Source organism: Lontra canadensis, unplaced genomic scaffold, assembly GCF_010015895.1.
Source record: "Lontra canadensis isolate GAN:19392208 unplaced genomic scaffold, GSC_riverotter_1.0 scaffold12, whole genome shotgun sequence".
NCBI lineage: Eukaryota > Metazoa > Chordata > Mammalia > Carnivora > Mustelidae > Lontra > Lontra canadensis.
Genome location: NW_022631006.1, coordinates 15,835,203 through 15,850,666, shown reverse-complemented (window position 1 = coordinate 15,850,666; position 15,464 = coordinate 15,835,203). Strand labels below are relative to the sequence as shown.

Here is a 15,464-nt window from a genome sequence, read left to right as displayed (position 1 = left end):
TCTTCTAAGTTTACTGTGCCCCTGTCTCTAGGTTAATGCCTAGACTGTCACAAAACTATACTGCATTGTTAAAAGAAAGGACATTGGCAAAACAGGGCTCTGAGTTTAAAGTCGTGAGTGGTCAAGGGCTACACACTATAATTTTAATCTGGGGACATGATAGATTTCATGTAAAATTTCTTTCTCCCTTCCTCCTTCCCCTTCTCTCCCCCTTCATTTTTTCTTCCTTTCCTTCCTGGAAGCACTTATCTTTAATTATTAAAAAATGGGGCTTTTTAAGAAACTTCTGACAAAAGTAATTTTAGAAATCCTGCAGAAGGAGTATTAAAAGGCTCCTTTGATTGTATATAATACAAACCACAGAGAATTAGTGTTGAGTTTTCTTTGAACTGAATAATGAACCTAACCGACCAGAAAATGTCTCCAGTTACAGTGCTGAGGTCACACAGTAAAAACCCTTATCAGAATAAGTGGGTGTGAAGCTATGTTTATCACCTGCCCTGTATAAAACAAAACAAATCCTTGCGAATAATAATTACTAGTTATTAAATGCCTACTACAAGCAAGGCAGAATGCCATGCACTTAACATACCTTCTAACAGTTTTTCCAACCTTCTCTTATGCTAGGTTTGTCCCCATTTTACAGATTTATAAGTCGAGACTCAATAAAGTTAAGTAGTTTCCTCGAAGTCATTCAGCTGATAAAGTGTGGCAGGGTGGGCTCCAAGTTCATGTCTGTTTCACTGCAAAGCCTATGCCTAGAACTAAAATGGGATGAAACAGATCTGGCCCTGGCCCTTTCCAGAGGACATAAAGAGGTTTGTTCTTTTTTAAGATTTTTTAATCTAGGTCAGAGAAACAGCACAAAGCAGGGGAAGTTGCAGGCAGACAGAGAAGCAGCTTCCCCACTGAGCAAGGGGCTGATGGAGGTCTTGATCCACAACCTGAGCTGCATCCCAGATGTTTCCATTTTAAGGTTAACCCATAGCTTGAACTTCAAAGAGCTTTAAAATAATTGTTTTAAAATAACCGAGCTAGTGGCTCTTGGCTTAACTGCAGGAGCTGAGAGCGTGGTGCCGAAAGCACCGCCGGTGTTGGGTGCCAGACTCACCTGGGTTCTGATTACATGCCCGCCACTAACTGGCTACGTGACTCGAGTCTCTCTGAGTCTAAATAACATAACCGCCTTGCAAAAACGCCAGAAAGATTCAGATCCAGAGTCTGGCACTAGGCCTTGGTTTAACGGAAGGGTTAGCATTTCCGTGTTTTGCAACCTCCTGCATGCTCTGTGCAAGGCAAGGCTGGTAGTTTAGGGGCGAGTTAAAAGGAGATCTCGACGAAAGCAAAGACTGTCGTTTCCGAGATGGAAATGTTTCCAAAGCTGGTTCTGTTTCTTCTCCCTCACCTCCTGATTTTTTCCATTTAAAGAAATGGGGGAAGGAGGGGAGTGGAAATTTAAAAATTTTAATGGAACAAATCAACACCATGGGAGTTCTTCTGAAATGGATATTACAATTTAATTATCTCCATATGTGCGCTGCATCACATGCCGGAGCTTTTAATGTGATTGGATTGATTTTAATTTACCTGCCTGCACCTGGGAGCCCCACCGTACCCCCGCCCCCAGCTCCGCGGCTCCTTTTCCGGGTTGCCTTTTAGAGGTCCCGCTTTTCACCCAGGCCTTGGCCATCCGAGCTCCGCTTGTTCTCAGGGCCCACTTCCTTGCAGGCGCTGGGCCGGGTCCCAGGCACCGAAAACGCGGAGCCTCTGCGCTCGCCGGGCGACGGGGAAGGACCACGCCTGGCAGCAGAGGGCGCCAGTGCCCGCTTTTGGCTGCGTCGCGTCCGCGGGGAGGATGTCCTACAGGGGGCGCCCGACAGTCGGACGCACAGCGGGGAAAGAGTCAGCCCCGCACACCCCCAGCCGGGTCCGCGTGATTAGAGTGCCTTAGCCCGGCCCATCCTTGGTGATCAGTATATAAGGGCGGACTCAGGGACCCAATTCCGTCTGGGGCGGTTGCATCGTCCGCGCGAGTGTAGCAGCCCCGCCTCCCAGGTGAGCTGCCGGTGACTTCAGGAGGACGTTGTGGGGAGGACGTTGGCCAGTTGGCCTTCCCCAGGTTGGGTCGGAGTGGCTGAAGTTTTGATCAGTATCTTGAATTTTCTCTTATCTTTTAAATTCTAGATTTGGCGTTGTACGCTGAAGTCATCATGAACTTTCTCCAACTCCTGAGGAAAAAGAAGGAAGTAAGTTTTTAAGACCATTGAAATTCTTGACTTAAAACTACTTTTTAAAGATAAAGGTGCAGATTTTGAAGAAAGTATTAAGTGATATTTAGTTGTGTTAAATTTCACGTGTTTCACATTGAAACATCAGAATATTTATCCTCCACCTGTTCTCTGTTAGCTTATTCCTTTGGTGCTGATCATGACCACAGCAGCGGGTGGAGCTTTGTCTTTTGCTGTATATTCCCTTCAAAAAACTGATGTGATGTAAGTAGGCATTTATAAAAACGTTTTTAGCAGTGTTAAGTTGACCTTAGTAATGAAATGCGTGGTATCCGTTTCCTAGCTTTACCTCTAGGATAAGAATGTCAAACATGGGACTAGAAAGCTTTCTGATAACCAGGAGACTGTTAAATTATGCTGATAAAATTAGTTTGTTCCTTGTATACCCTTTCATCCATTGGCCCTCTTCCACTTGTGCAGTGAAGTAAAGTGTGATTTTTTTTTAAGTTGTGAAATTTAAAGTTATTAAATGGTCTTTTGGGTTATTTATCATCAAACTTAAATCATTATTTTAATATCACAGTTTATTAGATCTTTCCTAATGTGGTAGAGTATCTTAATGTGGTAGAGTATATAGATTGAGTTGTCTACAGTGAACCTAATCTCAGCTCTGTGTAAGATCAGATACCACGGGACCTGGAATATGAAGAAGAGAAAAATTGGAAACTGATCTTGACCCAGAGCAGGACTGAAAGGGGGATAAATAAAGCCAGGTCCTGGCAGAGGGGACTTGCACCATGCAGTTCACCACTTATACGGAGTTCAACCCCAGCCCTTCTGCCTGTCTCAGAAACCAGAGCGAGAATACTGTTTTTGTTTTTTTTTTTATTGCTCTTAGCCTAACACTTCCAAACCCTGACTGCTGCTCTTCAGCTTATGGGAATATTCTCCCATCCCGCCCAACAAAGGGAACACAGAGCTTCTACCCTCAGAGGAACTGGACCTCAACATTTGAGCCAAATCCTGAGGCTCCCTTACTCAACCTTCCATCAGTTTCAGTGAACTAACTGACTAATGCCTGTTTATCAGTCTGGATCTGTTCTATAATGTCCCAGCTTGTTTACAGACCCAGTGTCAGAGTTTATTTAAATTCACTTACATTTAGGGATACCTGGGTGGCTCAGCTGGTTAAGGTCCTGCCTTCAGCTTAGGTCTTGGGATTGAGTAGTGCATCTGGCTCCTTGCTCAGCAGGGAGCCTGCTTCTCCCTCTGCCTGCTCGGCCTCCTGCTGCCCCTGCTTGTGTGCTCGCTCGCTCTCCCTCCCTTCTCCTCTCTTTCTCTCTGCCAAATAAAATCTTTTAAAAAACAAAAAATAAATAAAAATGTATAAATTCACCTACTTTAGTGTTTAATCAGCTTCCTTTTATTTTTAGCATTGATCGGAAAAGAAATCCAGAACCTTGGGAAACTGTGGACCCTAGTGTACCCAGAAAGGTATTGCTGTATTATAAAGTGGTTTACGGGATGCCTGGGTGGCTCAGCTGGTTAACTGTCTGACTTTTGATTTCACTCAGGTCATGATACCAGGGTCATGGGATCAAGCCCCCATGTTGGGCTCTGCACTCAAAACGGAGTACGCTTGAGGTTCTGCCCCTCTGCCCCTCCTCCAGCTTGTGCTCTGAGATAAATTTTTTTTTTAAGGTGATTTACATTTAGCCTGAGCTTTAACACCCTTGTCAGCAAAATGGATTTAATAACTTTTCACATTTAGAGTCCTGTTTAGTGTAGTGGTAAGGGGAGTGCTATGGAGTTGTAGAGATCTATCAAGCCCTTGTTCCATTATTCACAGGTGATTTTGGACAACATGGCCTTTTTGAGGCTCTCAGAATCTCTAAAGTGGGCTCAATAATAGGGCTGTACCTCAGAGTTAAGAGGATTAAAGAATGTAAAATACATAAAAACCTTTAGCATAGTGGCTGGCCCAGAGTACCTACTCAAATGTTAACTTTAATCATTATTGTGATATTTTATCTCATGGTATCATTTATCTAAAGTTAGTATAAGGTCTGTTGGGAAAAATAATGAGCTGTGGGAAACAGGAGTGGCCTTTTCTTCAAGCAAAATCAACTAACAGGCACTCATTCTTTGAAGACTAGCAAAAATTTTGTAACATTTTGAATATTTTGGAAATAAGAAATACTGAGTCTGTTGAAACTAACACTACTTAATGTCAGTCAGGAAATTTTTTTTTTTAACAAAACACTGAAATAGCAGAGTTTGACCTAATGAAGGACATTTAGAATCTTCAAAACTACCTGCATCTCTAAGCAAAATAAGTCAGAGCAAGACAAATACCGTATGATTTCACTCATTCGTGGAATTTAAGAAACAAATGAGCAAAGGGGGAAAAAGGCAAACCAAGAAACGGACTCTTAACTGTAGAGAAAAAACAAGGGGTTACCAGAGGGAGCTGGGTGGGGGATGGGGGAAGTAGGTGATGGGGATTAAGTGAACTTGCCATGAGTGCTGAGTAATGCATAGAGTTATTGAATCATGAGCTTCGAGTAATGTAGAGAATTGTCGTATGCCTGAATCAAGCATTATATGTTAATGATAACTGGAATTCAGTTTAAAATTTAAAAAAGCCAAAACAAAAAAACCTACCTATATCTCCTGGATCCTGTAGCATTAGAAAACATGTGAGGATAAATGAGAACCTCTGAATTTGAGCTTTTTGGAAGTCAAGGACTGTCCACAGCTCTGCCCCTTTTCCCTTATTGCTTAACTTAGATCATTTGTACCTTTTGTTGCGGAGTTACAGTGAGGAAGTTTGGTTAAGAGCCTGCTATGTGCCACGCCCCTGTGCTGGAGCATTCTACGGCCACTCACCGGGGGTAGACAAACTTTTTGAACTTAGAAGAGTTCACATAAAGCCATGGGGAACTCAAAAACCTAGAACCTGTTACGTGAAAGTGGGAAAATATATATGACGTTTCTTTCTGATCCTATGGTACTTGGGAACCCACAAGTTCTTTAGGGCCCACATTACTGTTTTGTGTATGTCTTTAGAGATGGTTCTTTTTTATACCTATTATGGTGATGCTTTTTCCAAGGGAGTGTGGAGAATCCCAAAAAAGGGACAGGAGGATGAAGGACAGATCATAAAATAATAAAAAAAATAAATAAAATAAAAAATTTCCTTTTTTCTTTCTTTTTTTTTTTTTCCCAAGCTTCTAACCATCAACCAAGAGTGGAAACCCATTGAAGAATTGCAGAAAGTCAGAAAAGCCACCAAATGACCAGCTTTTGCTTCTTTCTTCCAAAAAATACTCTATGAATCTAGTGGAAACATTGCTGCACAAACTAGATTATGGATACCAGTGTGCGGAAATGCTTCTGCTACATTTTTAGGGCTTGACTACATTTTTGGACTCTGGATAGGAGTTATAAGGGTAGTGTAGCAATAGCCACGTAGTTCAAAAATAAGTTTGTGTTTGTTTTCTCGTTGTAAATTTAATTTGCATATTGAGGTTTTTATGTTTATGATGCCTGAATGTTTTCCTAAAAGCGTGTAAAGATTTATAACCTAAATTGTCTATAATAAAATACTACTTGTGTGAGATTTTTTAAAGATACATATTTAAATGAAGGAGAATGTCCTTTTATGGGAGAAAAACACATTTTGCAGCATAGAGCTTCATTTTTAAATTAATACATAGTGCAGGGCACCTGGGTCGCTCAGTGGGTTAAGCCTCTGCCTTGGCTCTGCCATAGCTCAGGTCATGATTGGCAAGATGTTGGGATCAAGGCCCGCATTGGGCTCTCTGCTCAGTAGGGAGCCTGCTTCCCCCCCTGTCTGCCTGCCTCTCTGCTTACGTGTGATTTCTCTGTCAAAATCTTTAAAAAAAAAAAATACACGGTGCGAATTTTTGTGTAAATGCTTTTGACAAGTGTACTCATTCACCAGAAATTATACTATTGAGCCACTGCTGTTAGCTGCACACCATGCTTGTGCAGGTGAGATAAAGCAATGAACAAAACCAAATTTAGGAAGAAGATGAATAAAAAATGGTGAGCACAATGAGGAAAATGAAGATAAGGGAATGAGACCACCATGACAATTGGTCTTGGAAGGAAGCGCTGGGATTACAGTGGTGAGTAGGAATGTGGGGCATGCCCAGATGGGCCCTTCAGGTACCAAAGCTAACATAGGTACCCTGCAAGGGTTGGGGGGGGTGATGGGGAGCTTTGGCCACACTTCGCAGGATGGGGACACTTCACTCTGGCCAGTGGTGACTTGGAAGACTGAAAGGGCAACCAAACCCAGCATGCCCTGGGCTCCCCCCTTGACTGTTCTTAAAAATGGGACTGAGTAGGTACTGCTTTCCATTACATTTTTTTTTTTTAAGACTTTTTTTATTTAACAAAGATCACAAGTAGAGAGGGAAGCAGGCTCCCTGCAGAGCAGAGAGCCCGATGTGGAACTCGATCCCAGGACCCTGAGATCATGACCTGAGTGGAAAGCAGCGGCTCAACCCACTGAGCCACCCAGGTGCCCCTCCATTACCTTTAAAAAAAATTGAAATATAACCTAGATACCATAGTATTCATTGATGTGCAGTGCACATTTCATTGGTTTTTAGTATATTCACACAACAGTTTTACAACCATCTCCATCTGACTCCAGAATATTTCTATCCCCCCCCCCCCGCCCCCATACCTTTGGCAGTCATTCTCCCATCCTGACCCCTCTGTTCTCTGCCCCAGTCAGACACTAATAAACTTAGTCTTACTAATTTTCCATTCTGGATATTCCATATAAATGAAATGTTACATAACCTTTGTATGAGCTCCATTGATTGTTTTCAAGATTCATCCATGTGCCACGTAAGCATATTTTATTCCTTTTTATGATTAATTTTCCACTGTATGGATATTCCACATTTTGCTTACCCATCATTTGATGGACATTTGGACTGTTTCCACTTAGGCTGTTACATGAATAATAGCGCTGGGACCACCATGTCCCAAGTTTCTGTGGAACCATATATTTTCATTTCTTTGGGGCATATATCTAAATTCAACTCTTAGAGAAAGGTGATAAATGCCTTTTAAAAACTGGTCTGAATGTAGTAGAAATTTAAGAGAAGGGCTATCCTCTCCCCTCCTGGAAATAACTAGCTCTTGCCAGACTTTAATCCCTCAGACGTGATTTCCTTAATCACCTCAAGTCTTCCCGTATGAAAAGCTCCAGTAGTTGATGTCAAGATAGTACATGGACCAGTGAGAAAGCACAGTTTCATTTGCTTAGGTTTATAAAATGCAATATGCTGCCGTTTAGGGAAATAAACGGTCTTGCGACGGTTGGCCAACTAGGAGAGCAAACTCGAGTGTTTTGTGAGGGGTAGCTGTACCTTGCAACCTTAAAAACACAAAATTATGGAAATGCAGTGGTTTTAAGGGGTGAACATGGCAATAGAAGGTACCAGGCAGTGGGTTTGGGCAGGAGAAACCCCAAGAGCAGTATTAATACTTAAATTTCAAAAGACAGATTTTATTTTTGGTTATGTTCTTAGCATTTGCCCCAAATGTGTTTTGAGAACTTTCAGATATGCAGAGAAGTTGGCAAATTAGTACAAAGAATACTACTTTTTATTGAAAATTTTGCTGCATTTGCTCTCTATATTATTTTGCTCCTTTTAAAATGAACTCTTTGAGGGGCACCTGGGTGACTCAGTTGGTTCAAGTGCCCAACTCTGGCACGGATCATGAGATCAAGCCCTTGTCAGTCTCCATGCTGGGCATGGAGCTTGGTTGAGATTCTCTTGCTCCCTCTTCCTCTCTGCCCCCTGTATCAGCCCTCATGTGCACATGCTCGCTCACTTGTTCTCTCTCAAAAATAAATACAAACTTAAGTACAGACCTCATAAAGTTTATGCCTAGGGAAAGGACATTGTAGCCGATTGTAATACCATCATTCCTAAAAAGATTAACAATTCAATAATATCACCTGCCATACAACCCATTTCCATTCTCTCTAATATTAATGTCCTTTATAGCTGTACTTCTATTCCAAGAGCCCCTTGTTGTATTTGGTTGCTAGGTTGCTGTACTGAATACTTGACAAATATGTGGTCATCAGCATGACTTGGAAGGAGCTTGTGTAGAACTGCTATCCCAATGGAGTTCGAGCTGGATAAGAGTCTCTTGGGTGTGGCCTTTGAATTTTTAAAATTTGAGATCTCATAACTTAATATTTAAGAAATTGTACCATTACAGAGCACTCACCATGTGGTAGGCATTGTGCTGTCTTCAAGAATCTGACGTAGGAAAGGCAGATGCACCAATGAACAAATCAGAGCAATACAGAGATGATAGAGCTAGAAGAGAGATAAGCACAAGGTATAAAAACTTCCCAAAGAAGGTGGATTCTTGAAAAACCAATAATTGGAAATCCGTTCAATTGAGGTAGAAGTACATACTTGCCAGGGCATAGAGGGCTAAAATAGCGTATCTTCTGGAAACTTTAAGTCGTTTAATACATGGAATTTAGGGGCACCTGGGTGGCTCAGTTGGGTGCCTGCCTTTGACTCAGGTAATGATCCCGGGGTCCTGGGATGGAGTCTGCATCAGGCCCCCTGCTCGACGGGGAGCCTACTTCTCCCTCTCCCCCTGCGTGTGCTCCCTCCCTCCCTCTCTCAAAATCTTAAAAAAAAAAAAACCATGGAGTTTAATGTTGGAGTATAGATTGGAATATTGAAATGTAGATCTGATCACGTATGTCAAGTATTCAGTAGGGCCTCTTATGCTGTTAGCTTGCAGGTACAAAGGAACCAGAAAAGGGTTTAAGTTATGGCAGAAGGGAATCTGGTTTCCTGTTGGCTACAGCAAATAGGGTAGGACATGCATACTGGCAGGGACTTTTTGGAGGCCAGAGCCCAGCTGCTGTGGGGGTGGTCCAGGGAACAGGTAGTGAGGGTCATAACTAACCAAAGCAACGGCAGAGGGAATAGAGAAAAGGAGGATGTATTTGAGAGCCGTCGATGGGAAGACCTCAAGGCTTACTGAATGTAGATGGAGGATGTCCCAAATGACTCTCTGCTTTCTCACCTGGATAGGTGGGTGGGTGGTGGTGCCACGGTAAATATAGGAGAAAAAAGGGGAATGTTCCAGGGAGGGGTAGATAAGGAAGAAAATGAGATAGACTTTGGAATTGCTGGGTTTGAAAGTCCTGTGAGCTATCTAGGTAGATTACTTCTGCAGAACTGCAAGGGGGTGTGAGCTGGAGTGAGCCCAGGGGCGGGTGAGACCAAGGGCGTGGATGAGGCAGCCTACAGAGGGCAGAGGGCATTGAGGTGAGATGAAGACCGTGCAGAAAGGAACATCCTCAGGAAGCGGGGGCTGGGGGGGTGCAGAAGGGGAGGATCTGGTCCCTGATGGGGCCTGAGAGAAACAGTTAGGGGAGGAGACCCAGGAGATGCATCCTGGAGTTGAGAGAGGTAGGAGTGCTCTTCTGGGTCAGATCTTTATAGTTTACAATTAAACTAAAGCCCAGAGTCCTTTCAGCTTTATGACCTTCAGCCTTAAGCAAACATCTATAATTCTCTCATGTGAAAATAAGAAGTGAAGAAATTTTTCTGAATAAAGTTGAAATCACATTCCATATCACTAAAACCCGGTGCGAGGTCTAATGAAATACTCATTCAACATTTTCTCCTCCTTGAGAAGATTGTCTCGTAGTTTAGCTGAGACTTTCTGGCAGAAAGAGAAATTACAGGCTCTGAGATCAGACTGCTTGGCCACTTATTGTTGCTTTGGACAAACCTCAGATTCCTCAACTATAAAGCTGGGTCAATTTGTACCTGCTTAGGTTGATTGTGAAAATTACAAGAGATAGTAAGGTACCCAGCTGGGTGTGGACAGCACTAGTTGTTCAAAAAGTGTTCCCTTTTTTAAAAAAATTATTTTCCCTGTAAAGTAGAAGGGTGTTAATGTATTTAAAATTGTGTCCTTGGGGCACCTGGGTGGCTCAGTTGGTTAAGCATCTGCCTTTAGCTCAGGTCATGATCCCAGGGTCCTCAGGTGGAGCCCCACATTGCGCTCCCTGCTAAGCAGGGAGCCTGCTTTTCCCTCTGTCACTCCCCCTGCTTGTGCTCTCTCTGTGTCAGATAAATAAAAATCTTTAAAAAAAAATAATAAAATTATATTCTTCCGTTAGTGGGAACGTTGCCTGTTTGAAATTCACACATCCCTACCTCTAGTTACTGGTCCACTTTGAGTGTACAACGCCCCAATTCTAAACCTTTGTGAGAGCACAAACACACCCATAGATAAATACATCTCACCCCGGCTCTCTCCTACACAAATACCTAGCTAGAGATAAAAACCCCTACATATAAGCCCACATAGATGACCTCACATCCAGAAAACACATAAGAACAAAAATATTTATATAAAGACACATCCTTAGAGACAAATGTGTGTATTTTAGTAATCACTATATTCACACAAGTACATTACATATATTTTCCCACTCAGAAGTGACGATATGTGATTTGAATAACAAGGCAGGTGAAGCTGAGTGCATGTACCCAGGAGAGCTATGAAAATCAAATTCGATTTTCTGGTCATCGGCCCTTGTATTGTCTTTTCCCCATGCTTAGAAAGTTGCCTTGGGTGATTATGCCATTTTTCTCTAGAAACTAAAGCTTTTGTGTTTCGTTTTGTGGATGTTTTATTCCATCATTTGCCCATGTGCATACTACTACACTTTAAAGTAAAAATTAGAATAAAATTAAGGAAAACTCTGAATTTTAAAACTCTTGCAGACATGCTAAAACCTACTTTCTCATTCCCTTGGCATGACTTATAATACATATATAATGAAGTGCTGCTTATTTGGGGAGTGGGCATGCTGTTTAAAAAATTAAACTTGGATTTTTTGTATTTACATTAAGTAAATGTATGTGATTTTTCCTTTACATAGTTGCATGTAATTGTGAGGTTGATACTAGTCCTTGGTGTCTGTTAAGGCTATATTGCCTCTGGCAAGTTAGCCTTATTTTATAATACCTTAGCTTATCTGAATTTTCCTTATCAACAAACGAGAAATGGATCTGTACCACAAGGGAAATGTGACCTGTTTTTGCCTCTTGTTTGGAGACAAGTTCATTGAGTCAACCACTGAACATTTCTCAGATTTTAAGTGTTCCAGATTTTTTTGAAGTCGCACCATTTACTTTTTTTTTTTTTTTAAGATTTTATTTGTCAGAAAGAGAGCACAAGCCAGGGGGAGCAGCAGGCAGAGGGAGAAGCAGGCTCCCCACTAAGCAGGGAAGCAGGGCTCGATCCCAGGACCCCGGGATCAGGACCTGAGCTAATGGCAGAGGCTTAACCACTGAGCCACCCAGGTGTCCTGGCACCATATACTTTTAGAATTATTTTTTAAACTAAGGTATAGTTTAGATAAAATAAAATGAATAGGTCTTAATGGTTCAGTTAGAAGAGTTTTGTTAAGTATATATATATATCCATGACGTCATCATGCAAAACAAGCTACTGAACATTTCTATCACCCCAGAAAGTTCTCTTGTGGCACTTTTTATTTGTTTATTTGTATGTATATATGCATGTATGTATTATTTATCATTTTCTTTTCTATTTTTTTTTATTTACAAGCAAAATAATAATAAAAAAAACAACAACATAAGAACAACTACCTTAAAGTTGTTGGAACAGCAATGAGTCAAATTGCTGCTGAAGTTTCTGGATGTACCAGGGTCCATGCTCTCTCATTGCAAGGGAAGGACCCAGGCACGTGACTGTGCATTTAGGTGTATATATCACCAAGACAAGTCTGAGAGATGGAAACCACTGGAGAACAGAAAGCAGGAAGAGTTTTTCATCGGACAATCGCAAAGTGCTCTGCCCTTGGCCTCTGTATCCTCTGTGGCTCCCGTTGCAGCTGAGCTTGTGACAATCCCAAATCACTCCTTCCTCTCTATCAGCTTCTCATCATCTTCAAGACTTTCTGGAGATTATTCATACCAAATCCTTGAGCTCTTTTCTTTAGTTTATCCAGGTTAACCATAGTCTTGGCATCAGATGACAGGCCTTTGGATGGAACTGAAGAAATGCCAAATCTCGCTGCCTGAGCAGCTTTCTTACTCTCCAAACTCATGGATACATGGACTCATTCAGCTCTCTTCTACATTCTCTCTGCCTGTGGTATCTCAGAAGTAATTTTTACCACTTTCTTCTCTGCTGCCTCATCCACAGTTTCCTCAGGGGGTTCTTCCTCCTTGATAGGTTCTTCTTCCTCTGTTTTCCTCTCCAGTACATCTTCATTTGCCTCCTCTTCAAGATATGCCTGGAGCCTGTTGATGAGATCTTGTTTTATTCCCTTGGTCTCCAAACCATGAGCACGACATTCCTGCTTTAAGTTCAACAAGCTTCAGCTGACAGAGCTCCACCATCTCCACACCATCTTGTTACCCTTCCAGTCCACTCTCTTGTGGCACTTTTTTTTTTTTTTGTGGCACGTTTTATTTTTTTATGTTTATTTTTTAAAAGATTTTATTTATTTATTTGACAGAGATACAGTGAGAGAGGGAACACAAGCAGGGGGAAAGGGAGAAACGGGCTCTCTGCCAAGCAGGGAGCCCAATGTGGAGATCAGTCCCGGGACCCTGGGATCATGACCTGAGACAAAGGCAGATGCTTAACAACTGAGCCACCCAGGAGCCCCTGTGGCACTTTTTAAGTTAAAAACCACCTAACTGAGGCATCTGGGTGGCTCAGTCGGTAAAGCATCTGACTCTTGATTTTGGCTTAGGTCATGATCTCAAGGTTATGGGATCAGGCTCCGTGTTCAGCAGGGAGGTCGCTTGAGATTCTCTCTCTCCCTCTCCCTCTGCCCCTCCACTCACTTGCGTGCTCGCTCGCTCTCTCTCTCGCTATATATATATATAATTTAAATATTTTGAAACCCTCCACCAAACTGTACACTTAAAAGGGGTGAATTTGATATGTGAATTATTGCCCCCTTCAAAAAAAAAAATCTGTTCCACATTTACCTGTGATCTTTCCTCAAGAAATAAGACAGGTTGACTTTTTTTTTTTAACCACTCTATGAAGTAATCCCCTACCTTATATATTACACTTGATTTGCTTTTTTTCTGGAAACAGGAAATTGGAAGTTGCTGAAGATTGTTAAGAAACCCGCTAACGAGGTCCCTTGGACCAGGGCTTCTAGTTCAGTCTGTTGCTGCAGTGACAACAAAGAGGCTTCCCTGTGTGCAGAGACCTGGGAGCAGAGTCTGGACACTGGGTTTACCTAGTGTCTAATCGACACAAATATTACCCCCCACAGAGGGAAGGCCCAGGCTGGGTTCAAGAGTTACCATAGCAACGAGGCTCTGCCAGCAGTAAATCCTCTCCAGGGCAAGGCTGTCACCAAGTGAAGCAGGAGAAGTTACAGTTGACTTCACAGCTGGGTTAACATATGCTTTACCAGCTGCTCTGCCACTGGTGTATGTGAGAACTCACCCAGGGAGCCCGGAACCCGCCATGTCACCAGGTCAAGTCCTCCACTAGCAGTCTGCTTAATTCAGTAGAACAGTAGTTCTCAGCTATACCTCAGAACCTTCTGGAAGGCATGTTAAAATGTGGATTGCCGGGCCCCAAACCCAACATTTCTGCTTTGGTATATCTGGGGTGGGACCCAAGTATCTGGGTGTCTAACCTGTTCCCAGGCAAGGCTGATGATGCTGGTCTGGGCGCCACACTCTGAGCATAGTGTTGAAGCTCTTTGCTCCTTGTGACATTCGGTAACTAGAGGGGAATTCCACTCGGTGCTGAGCCATCCGTGGAACGTTTGCTCTCAGGAGAGCAGGTTGGACAAGACCTTGAGGACCTGGGTAGAAACGCCTCTCCCAGTCGGGCCACCTGCTCAGTCACCCTGGTCGGGCCCCTTAACCTGGAAGCAGTGATTTATCAGGCATGTGGGTAGATGCTTGTGCGCTTGAGAACGTCTTCCTCTCTCTGCAGAGGTGACACAACTGACCACCCTTATCGGGACAGATGATAGCGGTTCTGTGAGGGACCATCAGGCCACACGTTAATGCAGCTTCCCAGTGGACACAGTGGGCCAGGAGCAAGGAGACTGGTCAGCACCTGACTCCGGGCTCTGCCAGCCAAGAGCTGCATGACTGGGACAAGTTTCCTAACTTCTCAGAACCTTGTCTTGCAAAGGAGGATTCATCTCAGGAGGCAGCCTGTGGGGTGGGTTAATATTTAGAAATGTATTTGCTGTGATATTACATGCCTGCATTATTTCCTCATTGCCCTACTTTCCTCCAGTAGTAAGTAGGGAGCATTCCTCACCTCGGGGTGGGGGCTGCAGGTGCGACACCCCCCTCCCGCTGTCCAGGCAGTTGGTTCCACTGGTAGGAACGGCATCATCTGGGACCATGCCCCAGGCCGAGTCATTCTGAATATCTGGGGTCGGGGAGGCCCAGGATTCTGTGTTTTAACACATAACCTCTTCAGGTTAGTACACATGGCTAAAGCTAGAGAAGTTCTTGTCTAGAAGAAAGAAGTTTCAAGGAAGAGGCTTCGAAATCCATAGCTGAGGGGCGCCTGGATGGCGAGGCTGGCTAAGCCTTCACCTCTTGGTTTTGGCTCAGGTCGTGATCTCTGCGGCATGAGATCAAGCCCTGGGTTGGGATCTGTGCTCAGTGAGGAGTCTGCTTGAGATTCTCTCTTCTTCTCTCTCTGCCCCTTCTCCCCCAATAAATAAATGAATGAATGGATGAAAAATTTTTTAAAAAAATCCATAGTTCAGACGGCAGCCTGAAAGCCAGGGTGCAAATGTACACAGCATGCTGGGAGACAAAAGGGGGTTTCTTTGGAGGGACAAAGCTTGAGAAACAGCCTGGAGCTTGTGCTCTAAGCCATGGAGTCAGGAAGAATTTGTGAAGATGTAATAGCTATCTATACATCCAAAAGGAAAACCAATTCAATCAGTGGAAAGGAGAGAGCATGAGAAGGGGTGAGATTAGATCTTCGAGGGCCCAGTTCTCAAAGTATTCCCAGCCCCCTTCTCAAAGACCCCAGGGGGCCTGAATTGCAAAGGCTTATGAGGTCAGTCAGACCCTCTCCAGAGGTTAAAAGGATTTGAGACAGACAGGAGGCATACACCTGAGGAGAAAAGTTGAGACTGAGCAGCCATCGTAG

At 43.2% G+C, this 15,464-nt stretch overlaps 1 protein-coding gene and 1 pseudogene across 1 annotated transcript; one reads left to right on the top strand and one right to left on the bottom strand.

Moving 5' to 3' along the window:
- Positions 1-280: 280 nt before the first annotated feature.
- CUNH15orf48 (chromosome unknown C15orf48 homolog) lies at positions 281-5,867 on the top strand. The gene is made up of 5 exons (XM_032856594.1): positions 281-466; positions 2,185-2,246; positions 2,407-2,492; positions 3,662-3,722; positions 5,459-5,867. The coding sequence occupies exons 1-5, from the start codon at positions 397-399 to the stop codon at positions 5,525-5,527; spliced, it is 348 nt and encodes a 115-aa protein (XP_032712485.1). The 5' UTR covers positions 281-396; the 3' UTR covers positions 5,528-5,867.
- A 6,203-nt stretch (positions 5,868-12,070) lies between these two features.
- Positions 12,071-12,703, bottom strand: LOC116867398 (annotated as a pseudogene).
- Positions 12,704-15,464: the final 2,761 nt, after the last annotated feature.

Coding starts and splice junctions, on each gene's coding strand:
- CUNH15orf48 (XM_032856594.1), top strand. CDS start 397: ATGAACCTAACCGACCAGAAAATGTCTCCAGTTACAGTGCTGAGGTCA. Junction 2,247..2,406: donor TCCTGAGGAAAAAGAAGGAA/GTAAGTTTTTAA, acceptor GTTCTCTGTTAG/CTTATTCCTTTGGTGCTGAT. Junction 3,723..5,458: donor ACCCTAGTGTACCCAGAAAG/GTATTGCTGTAT, acceptor TTTTTTCCCAAG/CTTCTAACCATCAACCAAGA.